The 12,436-nt window shown below is 42.0% G+C and overlaps 1 protein-coding gene across 1 annotated transcript in view; it reads right to left on the reverse strand.

The window, feature by feature from the left end:
* LOC145356030 (breakpoint cluster region protein) overlaps positions 1 to 12,436 on the reverse strand; it is a 406,846-nt gene that overhangs the window by 92,042 nt on the left and 302,368 nt on the right. The window contains exon 14 of the mRNA XM_080208612.1: positions 8,496 to 8,570. Within this exon, the coding sequence (XP_080064738.1) occupies positions 8,496 to 8,570 (75 nt within the window). The remainder of the gene's footprint in view (positions 1 to 8,495; positions 8,571 to 12,436) is intronic.

Genomic DNA, 12,436 nt, shown 5'->3' on the forward strand with positions numbered 1-12,436 from the left:
TTATGTCTTGTCCCAAATGAAGCTGGCCAGGTTGAGAATAAAGGTTCCAGGCTCGTAACAATTAGGAAGGCAAGGTACAGCAAACATTAAGAAAACAAATGGCACATTAGCCTTTATTTCCAGGGGTTTGGAGTACAAGAATAAAGAAGTCTTTCTGTAATTGTTCAATGCTTTGGTGAGGCCATACCTGGAAAGCTGTGTCCAGTTTTGGTCGTCATATTTAATGAGGAACAAACTTGCTTTGGAGGTGGTATATCAAAAGTTCATTAGATTGATCCCCTACAGGTAGAGGCTGAATAAATTGGACCGATATTCTCAGGAATGTAGAAGAATGTAAAATGATCTCATTGAAATATTCAAGATTCTAAAGCGGATTGTCATGATAGATACTGAGATCTTGTTCCCCTTGGATAGGGAACTTAGAATAAGGGGGTAAAATCTCGGAATAAAGGAGTATTATTTAGGACTTATATGAGGAGAAATTTCTTCACTCAAAAGGCTGAAGAGCCTCTTTGCTGCTTTCCTTGCCTACAGATGCAACAAATCTCCTGTCATGGTTACTGCACTAGATCAGATGCAGGATTTATTAAAATATCCTCTGACAAGCCTACATGTGTGCTGTGAATGTAGTTTATATGGATTTTAGTAAGGCATTTGATAAGATCCCATATGGCAGATTGGTACAATAACTAAAATCACATGGGATTCCAGGTGCACTAGCTAGATGGATGCAGAACTGGCTTTTGGTGAGAGAAGATAGAGAGTAGTGATGGAAGGGTGTTTTTCAGAATGGAGGTCTGAGGTTAGTGGTGTTAAATGGGATCAGTGCTGTGACCCTCATTGTTTGTAGTATGTATAAATGATCTGGAGGAAAATATAGGGGATCTGATTAGTAAGTTTGCGGATGACACAAAGATTGGTGGAGTTGCTGACAGTGCCAGTGCCGATACAACAGGACATAGATAGATTGGGCACAAAAATAGCAGATGAAGTTTAATCCACACAAATGTAAGGTGATGCATTTTGGAGGATCAAATTTAGGTGCGAATTATATTGTAAATGGCAGAACCCTTAGAAACATTATCATACAGAGCAATCTGGGCATGCATGTCCACAATTCTCTAAAAGTGGCAACACAAGTGGTCGAGGTGATCAAGAAAGCATACGGAATCCAGGGCACTGAGTACAAGAATTGGGAAATCGTGTTGCAGCTATATAAAGCCTTGGTTAGGCCGCATTTGGAGTACTGTGTGCAATTCTGGTCACCACAATACCAGAATGAATTAGGAACACAGGAATTTGGAGCTAGAGTCGGCAATTCAGCCCTTCAGGCCTGCTCTGCCATTCTACGAGATCATGGCTCATCTCTATCTCATCCTAACTCCCCTTTCCTGCTCTTTATCCCACTTTTGATCAAATATTTATCTATCTCTTTCTTGAATCCATTGATTGATTCTGCATCCACTGCACTCTGGGGTAGTGAGTTCCCTAGTTTCACAACACTCAGTGAGAAGTAGCTTCTCCTTATCTCTGTCCCCCTCTTACTTTCCCTCTTACAACCATCACTTCTCGTCCTAGATTGTTCTAGAAGGGGGAACATTTGATTATGTTGAGTATTTTATATACCTCAATCAAATCCTCTCTCATTCTTCTGTACTCCAGCTAGTGCAAGTCTAATCACTCAAGTACTCAATCACTCCTCATACAAACCTGAATCAATCTAGTGAACCTCTTCTGAATCATCTCCAGTGCCACCACATTCTTCCTCAATGAAGGTGACCAAAACTAAGCACAATACTCCAAGTGTGGTCTCACCAATGCCTTATACAATTGTAACACTTCTCTATTTTTATACTCCAGACCCTTTGCAATAAATGCCCAGATTCCATTTGCCTTCCTTATAACATTCTGCACCTGTATACCCACTTTCTGAGACTCATGCACAAGGACATCCAGATCCCTCTGCACAGACACCTTTTGAATCTATTTCCAATTTAAAAAATAATTTGCTCTTTTATTTCTCCAGCCAAAATGGATAACCTCGCATTTATCCAATCTGCCAGATTGTGCTCCATTCCCCGAGCCTGTCAATATCCATTTGTAAACTCTTTATCTCTCATCACAGCCTGCCTTCCTACCCATTTTCGTGTTATCAGCAAATTTTGCTATGTTACACTCTGCCCTGCTTGTAGGTCATTGACGTACATTCTAAATAGTTCTGGTCCATGAACCGATCCCTGTGGGACTCCACCAGTTACAGACTGCCAACAGGGGGAGGATCCATTTATCCCAACCCTCTGCTTTCTACCAGTTAAAAGTCTGACAACACCAGGTTTTAGTCCAACCTATTTATTTGGAGAGGAGTGGAGAGGTTCTACCAGTTAGCCAATCCTCAATCTGAGCCACTACTCTGTCCCCAATCCTTGATTAATCCAATCTTCTGGATTAGTTTCTAGTGTGACACCTTATCAAATGGCTTCTGGAAGTCCAGATAGATCACATCCATAGGATCCCTGTTATCTATCATGCTGGTTACATCCTCAAACAACTTGAGTAGGTTTGTCAACCAAGGCTTGCCCGTCACAAAACCTACTGACATTGGTGAATTGAGCTTTGCTTTTCCAAATGCTCAGTCACCTCCTCCTTAATGATTAACTCCAGCAATTTTCCCATCACAGAGGTTAAGCTGACTGGTCTATAGTCTCTCGCTTTTTGCCTCCTTTCTTGAATAAAGGCGTCACATTATTATGCTTCCAGTCCACTGATACCTTTCAGGAATCTAGGGATTTTTGGAATATCATAACTAACGCATCCACAATCTCTGCTGTCACCTCCTTTAACACCCTAGGGGTAGGCCATTAGGTCCTGAGGACTTATCTACTTTTAAACCCTTCAGTTTACTGAGCATCTTCTCCCTGGTTATAGTAATTTTATCAAGTTCCACTGTATTAACTGCAGTTTTTGGGACAGAATTATTATCTTCTACTGTGAAGACAAAGTATTGGTTTGGAAGGTTTGGACAGCGTGCAAAGAAGGTTCACCAGGATGTTGCCTGGTCTTGAGGGTGTTGGCTATGAAGAGAGGTCAAATAAACTAGGATTATTTTTACTAAAAAGATGGAGGCTGAGGGGAGACCTGATAAGAGGTCTGCAAAATTATGAGAGGCACAGACATGGTGGATGGTCACAGGATGGAAGTGTCAATTACAAGGGGGCACAGGCTCAAGATGAGAGGGGGAAGTTTAATGGAGATGTGCGGGTGAAGTTTTTCATGCAGAGAGTAGTGGGTGCCTGGAATACGCTGCCAGAGGTGGTGGTGGAAGCAGTTTAGATTAGAACATAGAACATTACAGCACAGTACAGGCCCTTTGGCCCTCAATGTTGCGCCGACCAGTGGAACCAATCTAATGACCCTCTAACCTAAACTATTCCAATGTTATCCATATGCCTATCCACAGACCATTTGAACGCCCTTAAAGTTGGCGAGTCCACAACTGCTGCAGGCAGGGCATTCCATGCCCTTACTACCCTCTGAATAAAGAACCTACCTCTGACATCCATCCTATAATTGCCACCCCTTAATTTAAAGCTATGTCCCCTCGTGTTAGCCATCACCATCCGAGGTAAAAGGCTCTCACTGTCCACCCTATCCAATTCTTTGATCATCTTGTATGCCTCAATCAGGTCACCTCTTAACCTTCTTCTCTCCAATGAGAATAACCTCAAGTCCCTCAGCCTTTCCTCATAAGACCTTCCCACCATACCAGGCAACATCCTGGTAAACCTCCTCTGCACCCTTTCCAATGCCTCCACATCTTTCTTATAATGCAGCAACCAGAACTGTACGCAATACTCCAAGTGCAGCCGCACCAGAGTTTTGTACAGTTGTAACATGACCTCACGGCTCCAAAATTCAATCCCTCTACCAATAAAAGCTAACACACCATACGCCTTCTTATCAACCTGGGTGCCAACTTTCAGGGAGTTATGCACATGTACCCCGAGATCTCTCTGCTCATCAACACTACTAAGAGTCCTTCCATTAGCCCGATATTCTGTACTCCTGTTATTCTTACCAAAGTGAATCACCTCACACTTTTCCGTATTAAACTCCATTTGCCACCTCTCAGCCCAGCTCTGCAGCTTATCTATGTCCCTCTGCAAACTGTAACATCCATCCTCGCTGTCTACAACTCCTCCAACTTTGGTGTCGTCAGCAAATTTACTAATCCATCCTTCTACACCCTCATCTAGGTCATTTATGAAAATGACAAACAGCAGTGGCCCCAAAACAGATCCCTGAGGTACACCAGTTGTAACTGAACTCCAGGTTGAATATTTCCCATCAACTACCACCCTCTGTCTTCTATCAGCTAGCCAATTCCTGATCCAAACTGCTAAATCACCCTCAATCCCATGTGTCTGCATTTTCTGCAATAGCACCAAGGGGAACCTTATCAAACGCTTTGCTAAAATCCATATACACCACGTCAACTGCCTTACCCTTATCCACCTCTTTGGTCACCTTTTCAAAAAAGGCATCATGGTCAGCACAGGCTTGGAGAATAGGATGACCTGTTCCTGTGCCATACTTTTCTTTGTTCTTTGTATATAAAGTGTCTAGGCAATTTGTTTGCCAAATGAAAACCATCCTTCTGCTGAGACTGTGATGTTGTACTGAACTGAGTCCAAGCTATCCACGTTAAACATGAACGATTAAATTCCCACACAAGGCTGCCATTGCTTGTTTCCCACTTTTTTTTAAGTTCTCTGTACTTAAAATATATTCTCCTTTCAGATCATTTTTGTCTCATGAGACCATGTCCAATCCCAATTAGCTTCTGAAGCCTTACCCCATTACCAGATCATAGCCCAATCTCCAATCGGTGTGACATATCTCAATTTGGTGTATTCCAGCAGCTTAACTGTACCTTTCATTGTTCTAAATTGTTCAACAACAATCTCCCCTAGTCTAATTTTAACATCTTTAGTGCTGAGTGTATGGGATCTGACAGCATATACGTTTATATCACATGGTTTCCCCAAATTCACAAGTGAATTCCTGTACATGCGAGAATGAGAGAAGTATGAAATCTAGGCAACTGCGAAAACTAAAGGCTAATCTTCCATAAAAGCACTGAATATTTCTCTGTATAATTAAATGTAAAGACAGTCACTAAAATGAACACAGAAAGAATGAAAGAAAAGTATAAAAATATGAGCAGGAATAGGCTATTCGGTCCATCAAGTTTGTTCTGTCATTTAATATGTTTGTGGGTGAGCTTCGATATAATCTTTACCCTCCTGCACAAAGTAAAGAAAGAATTAGAGCAAGGATAACTGAAATAATTACGGAAGGGGCATTAACTATTAAAATTGTGGTACACACGTACACATGAAGGTTATATTAAACTAGTACAGAACATTGGTTCAGATTTAACTGAATTGTTGCATCCAGTTCAAGGCACCATACTTTAGAAGAAATGTGAAGGCATTAGAAAGGGTGCAGAAAAAATTCATGGGATTGGGTCCAGGGTTGAGGAACTTGGCTTACATAGACAGACTAGAGAAATTGGATGTGTTGTCCCTGGAGATGAAAAGCTTGAGAGGACATATGCTAGCGTTGTTAAAAATCAAGGGGCATCTGGTCAAGTAGACTAGTCAGGAAAAACTGCTCCCACTGTTGTAATGAGGGGGCACAGATTTAAAATAACTGGAGAATCGGGAGATAATGCTGCAGCTGTATAAGACTCTGGTCAGACCCCACTTGGAGTACTGCACTCAGTTCTGGTCACCTCATTTCAGGAAGGATGTGGAAGCCACTGAAAGGGTGCAGAGGAGATTTACAAGAATGTTGCCTGGACTGGGGAGCATGCCTTACGAGGATAGGTTGAGAGAGCTCGGTCTTTTCTCCTTGGAGAGACGGAGGATGAGAGGTGACCGGATAGAGGTGTATAAGATGTTGAGGGGTATAGATCGAGTGGATTCTCAGAGGCTATTTCCCAGGGCTGAAATGGCTGCCACATGAGGACACAGGTTTAAGATGCTGGGGAGTAGGTACAGAGGAGATGTCAGGGGTAAGTTTTTCACTCAGAGGGTGGTGGGCGAGTGGAATCGGCTGCTGTCGGTGGTGGAGGCAGATTCGATAGGGTCTTTTAACAGACTTCTGGGTAAGTACATGGAACTTAGTAGGATTGAGGGTTATAGGTAAGCCTAGTAGGCAGAGATATGATCGGTGCAACTTGTGGGCCGAAGGGCCTGTTTGTGCTGTAGTTTTTCTATGTTCCATGTTCTAACTGACAAGAGAAGCAATGGAGACAGAGGAGAAATGTTTTCACACAAGTGGTTAAGATACATTGTCTGAGATTGTGGTGGAGGCAGGGTCCTTCATTAGGCAGCATTTGGAATATTGCGTGCAGTTCTGGTCACCACACTACCAGAAGGACGTGGAAACTTTGGAGAGAGAGCAAGGAAGGTTCACCAGGATGTTGCCTGGTCTTGAGGGTGTTGACTATGAGGAGAGGTTGAATAAACTAGGATTGTTTTCACTGGAAGGATGGAAACTGAGGGGAGACCCGATAGAGGTCCACAAAACTATGGCAAGCATAGACAGTGTGGATAGTAACAGGCTTTTTCCTAGGGTGGAAATGTCAATTACAAAGGGGCACAGGTTCAAAGTGAGAGGGAGGGGAAAGTTTGAGAGAGGAATGCAGGGAAAGTTTTTCATGCAGAGTGGTGGGTGTCTGGAACGCGTTGCCAGAGGAGGTGGTGAAAGCAGGCACATTAGCAACATTTAAGAGGCATCTGGATGGGTACATGAATAGGAAGCAAATAGAGAGATACAGACCACGTAAGGGCAGAAAGCTTTTTTTTTAAGCTTAGTTAGGGCATCATGATTGGCACAGGCTTGGAGGGCTGGTGGGCCTGTTCTTGTATTGTACTTTTCTTTGTTCTTCATTCAAATGTGGCACTGGCATCAATTGACTCTGTCTACAGTTCCCACTAACTTGGAAAAATAGCCAGCATAATTAAGGATCCCGCACACTCCAGACATACTCTCTTCCACATTTGTATCTTTATCGCAATGGAACAAAGTTTGAGGTAACGTACCAACCAACTCAAAAACAGCTTCTTCCCTGCTGCCATCAGACTTTTGAATGGACCTACCTTATATTAAGTTGATCTTTCTCTACACACTAGCTATGACTGCAACACTACACTCTGCATCCCCTCCTTTCCATCTCTATATATGTATGGTATGCCTTGTCTGTATAGCGCGCAAGAAACAATATTTTCGCTGCATACTAATAAATGTGACAATAATAAATCAAAATCAAGTGAAGAGAGATGATCATCAACAGAAAATGAAGAATGTGCAAGGGAGAAGTTTGGGATGGCACTAGCTACATTGCTCATTAGGACAGCCAGTGCACAAATGATGGGCCAAATACCTCCTCCTGTGTTGTAACAATTGTGTGACTCTGAATAATGGTAAACAATGATTATTAGTGAGATAAAAATTGAATATTAGCTTTTCTGACAGTTCAATGAGAAAAGGCACCATCTGGTCTATCATTAAGACATAGGTTTGATTCCTGGTCTCTGCTTTCAGCCAAGGTCACAACTGCAAATGCAACAATTGCACCCCCTCTCTCCCACTCTTATAGCCAGGCCATGAAGGGGTTAGCCATGATGTGAAGTTGCCGGCGTTGGATTGGGTTAGGCACAGCAAGTAGTCTCATAACACCAGGTTAAAATCCAACAGGTTTGTTTGGCAGCACGAGCTTTGGGTGCAGTGCTCCTCCATCAGGCACTCAGATGACGAAGGAGCAACACTCTGAACACTCGTGCTAAAAAACAAACCTGTTGGACTTTAACTTGGTGTTGAGAGACTACATAAAGGGGATAGATATTAAGAGTTTCTACTCCTAAATGTTATCTTGCAGATCTATTGACAAATGGATAGGAGGAGGATATTATCAAACCAGAATTGGTTGTGATCCCCTCTGTAATCAAACTATCTACTTATACTTAAAATTTACACATCAAAAATTATTAAGATATTAGGGCACTGCTGCTAATTGTGTAATTGTACACAAATGAGAATCAACATTTGCAGGCTTGAGTAGAGGGAATGGTGCAAAAGACCTTATAATGTCATGATGCTGCGTTCATCATTGCCGACCTTAAACACCAAAAATTAGATACATGACCATTGAAATTAACTGATGTGATAACTGATACTCAACCACTCTCTCATAGCAACATACTTCATAATTCGTAAAATCTATGTGAGCCCTTCAATAAAATTACCATTTCATAATCTTTTCCAAACACCCATTATTTTCTATTTACTGGCTTTTATAATTTCCAATTGATTCATTTACCAGATGTTCTAAGCAGAATCATGAGTACCCTAAAACTAACAAAGGAAACTCAGAATTCAGAAACTAAAAAGGATTGAACAAGAGCAACAGTAAATGTTTATTGACTTACTCGATATCTGTTTGAATCCAGAAGCTGAGTGGACGATTACGTTCAGGAATCCATATAAACCAGGAGATTCATCATCTGTGAGCAGCAAAGTGACAGCATGGTGAATTATACGGTCAGCAGCAGATAGATGTACCGCTGTCATTTGCTCTCATTATTCATCGTTATTATTACTTGAATATATAAATCAACTTTGTGTGAATGAGCTAGCTGTCTGATCCAATTGATCGTCAAAAGTAATTAGTTCTTTTGACAGTGTGTAATTAAATATAGAGTACGTCAGGATTAAAAAGCCTCCACAGACAGGTATACAACAATCAATCAGAAATGTTAATAAATCTTACATTAAGATCTATTTCAGGCTGTGCGCACTATGCATATGGATAGTAATAATGCATTCTTAAACAAAAGTTCACTTCTGTAAGTTGCAGATTTCACATATTACACCTTAACCATTGCAGAGCCACAGGTCCTACTCATCATGTTGAAAAACACCCACATAGTATGGATAAAGCAAAAGCACTATTTTTGAGGATTCAGTGCTAAAATGTTGGTCTTTCCACAAAATGTTTGTCAATGGAAAACATGCAATAACCTTCAATGTAGTTAGAGAATATTTCAGGGCCTCTCTTTTCTTTTCAGTTGGACAAAATCAAGGGAATTAGGTAGAATCAACATGGTTTTCTGAAAGGGCAATCGAAAGCAATGGAAAGGGATAGGTATATACAGCAGGGCAAGAGTTATAGCTGGGGGAAAGGAAATTATGATGTGATTAGGTGAGATTTAGGATGTGGAAGGAACCTGCAGGGGATAGGCACAATTGAAATGTGGAGCTTGTCCAAATATGTACCTGCCAGACAGGGAGGAAGTGGTTGAGCGAGGGGACCATGGTTTACTAAAGAAGTTGAATCTCTTGTGAAGAGGAAGAAGGAGACTTATGTCAAGATGAGACGTGAAGGCTCAGTTAGAACACTTGAAAGTTATAAGTTGGCCAGGAAGAACCTAAAGAGAGAGCTAAGAAGAGCCAGGAGGGGACATCAGAAGTCTTTGGCAGGTAGGATCAAGGAAAACCTGAAGTTTTCTATAGGTATGTCAGGAATAAAAGAATGGCTAGGGTAAGATTAGGGCCAATAAAGGACAGTAGTGGGAAGTTGTGTGTGGGGTCCGAAGAGATAGGAGAGAGGGCCAATAAAGGACAGTAGTGGGAAGTTGTGTGTGGGGTCCGAAGAGATAGGAGAGACGCTAAATGAATATTTTTTGTCAGTATTCACAGAGGAAAAAGACAATGTTGTCGAGGAGAACACGGGCTATTCGACTAGACGGGATTGAGGTTCATAAGGAGGAGATGTTAGCAATTCTGGAAAGTATGAAAATAGATAAGTCCCCTGAGCCGGATGGGATTTATCCTAGGATTCTCTGGGAGGCTAGGGAGGAGATTGCAGAGCTTTAGCTTTGATCTTTATGTCGTCATTGTCTACAGGAATAGTGCCAGAAGCCTGGAGGATAGCAAATGTTGTCCCCTTGTTCAAGAAGGGGAGTAGAGACAGCCCTGATAATTGTAGACCAGTGAGCCTTACTTCTGTTGTGGGCAGAGTTTTGGAAAGGATTATAAAAATAGGACTTATAATCATCTAGAAAGGAATAATTTGATTAGGGATAATCAACACCGTTTTATGAAGGGTAGGTCGTGCCTCACAAACCTTATTGAGTTTTTTGAGAAGGTGACCAAAGAGGTGGGTGAAGGTAAAGCAGTTGATGTGGTGTATATGGATTTCAATAAAGCATTTGATAAGGTTCCCCTGGGTAAGCTATTGCAGAAGATACGGAGGCATGGGATTGAGGGTGATTTAGCGGTTTGGATCAGAAATTGGCTCGCAGTAAGATGACAGAGGGTGGTGGTTGATGGGAAATGTTCAACTTGGAGTTCAGTTACTAGTTGTGTGTCAAAAGGATCTGTTTTGGGGCCACTGCTGTTTGTCATTTTTATAAATGATCTGGATGAGGGCGTAGAAAGATGGGTTAGTAAATTTGCAAATGACACTAAAGTCCGTGGAGTTGTGGACAGTGTGGAAGGATGTTGCAGATTACAGAGGGACATTGATAAGCTGCAGAGGTGGCAAATGGAGTTTAATGTGGAAAAGTGTGAAGTGATTCACTTTGGGAGGAGTAACAGGAATACAGAGTGCTGGGCTAATGGTAAGATACTTGATAGTGTGGATGAGCAGACAGATCTCGGTGTCGACGTACATAGATCGCTGCAAGTTGGCACCCAGGTTGATATTGGTAGAGGGATTGAGTTTCAGAGCCACGAGGTCATGTTGCAGCTGTACAAAATTTTGGTGCGGCCACACTTGGAGTATTGCGTACAGTTCTGGTTGCCACATTTTAGGAAGGATGTGGAAGCATTGGAGAGGGTGCAGAGGAGATTTACCAGGATATTGCCTGGTATGGTGGGAAGGTCTTATGAGGAAAGGCTGAGGGACTTGAGTCTGTTTTCGTTAGAGAGAAGGTTAAGAGGTGACTTAATAGGGGCATATGAGATGATCAGAGGATTAGATAAGGTGGACAGTGAGTGCCTTTTTCCTTGGATGGAGATGGCTAGCACAAGGAGACATAGCTTTAAATTAGGGATGACAGATATAGGACGGATGTCAGAGGTAGGTTCTTTACTCAGAGGGTAGTAAGGGCGTGGAATGTCCTGCCTGCAACAGTAGTGGACTCGCCAACTTTAAGGGCATTTAAATGATCATTGGATAAACTTATGGATAATATTGGAATAATGTAGGTTAGATGGGCTTTAGATTGGTTTCACAAGTCAGCGCAACATCAAGGGCTGAAGGGACTGTACTGCACTGTAATGTTCTATGCTCTATGTTTAAACAATTTACTGGAAATATGTGAAGGAGTAATAGGTTCTGTAGGTAATGGGGGACCAGTGGATGTGCTTAGATGGGTAGCATAGTGGTTAGCACTGCTGCCTCTCAGCACCAGTGACCTAGGTTCAATTCTGGCCTTGGGTAGAGTTTTCACGTTCTCCCCTTGTCTGTATGGGTTTCCTCCGGGTGCTCCAGTTTGCTCCCACAGTCCAAAGGTGTGCAGGTTAGGTTGACTGGACATGATGAGTTGCTTATTGGTGTCCAGGTTGGGTGTGTTGGCAGATGGATGTGTGGGGTTACAGGAATTGAGCCAGGGAAGTATTGGTGTGGACCTGATAGCCCTAGTCTCCTTCTGCACTGTAGGATTCTATTATTAGGTGTGCAGAAAGACTTTGACAAGCTGCCATATCAAAGGTTATTGTGGAAAATAAAAGCTCATGGTGTAGGATTAACACAGTGGTATGATGAGAAGATTGGCTATCTAACAGGAAACAGGGTGGGCATAAATGGCTCACTTTTTGGTTGGCAAGTATTACGAGTGGTGTGCCTCAACTTTTTACAACTTATATAAATTACTTGGCTGAAGTAATTGCCAAATTGCATCATTTGCTGATGATTTAAAGATAGGTAGAAAATAAGTTGTGAAGAGGACATAAAGAGACTGGCTACACCAGGACATAGATAGGATAAGTGAATGGGCAAAGATCGGACAAATAGAATATGATGTGGAAAAATATGAAACTGTCCATTTTGGCTGGAAGAATAAAATGGTACACTACCTAAACGATAAGATTGCAGAGCTCCGAGACATAGAGGAATCTGGGTGTCCGAGTTCATTAATCACAAAGGCTAGTATACAGGTACAGCAAGTAATTAGGAAAGCTAATAGAATGTTAATGTTGACTGTGAGGGGAATTGAATACAAAAGTAGGGAGGTTATGCTTCACTTATACAAGGCATTGGTGAGAGCACATCCAGGAACAACTTCACTGAAACATAATATCCTGAAGGACCTCAATGGCGTGGATGTAGAGAGGATGTTTCCTCGTGGGACAATAGAATATAGAA

Source organism: Carcharhinus amblyrhynchos, chromosome 20 (genome assembly GCF_965287045.1).
Source record: "Carcharhinus amblyrhynchos chromosome 20, sCarAmb.v2.hapA, whole genome shotgun sequence".
Classification (NCBI taxonomy): domain Eukaryota; kingdom Metazoa; phylum Chordata; class Chondrichthyes; order Carcharhiniformes; family Carcharhinidae; genus Carcharhinus; species Carcharhinus amblyrhynchos.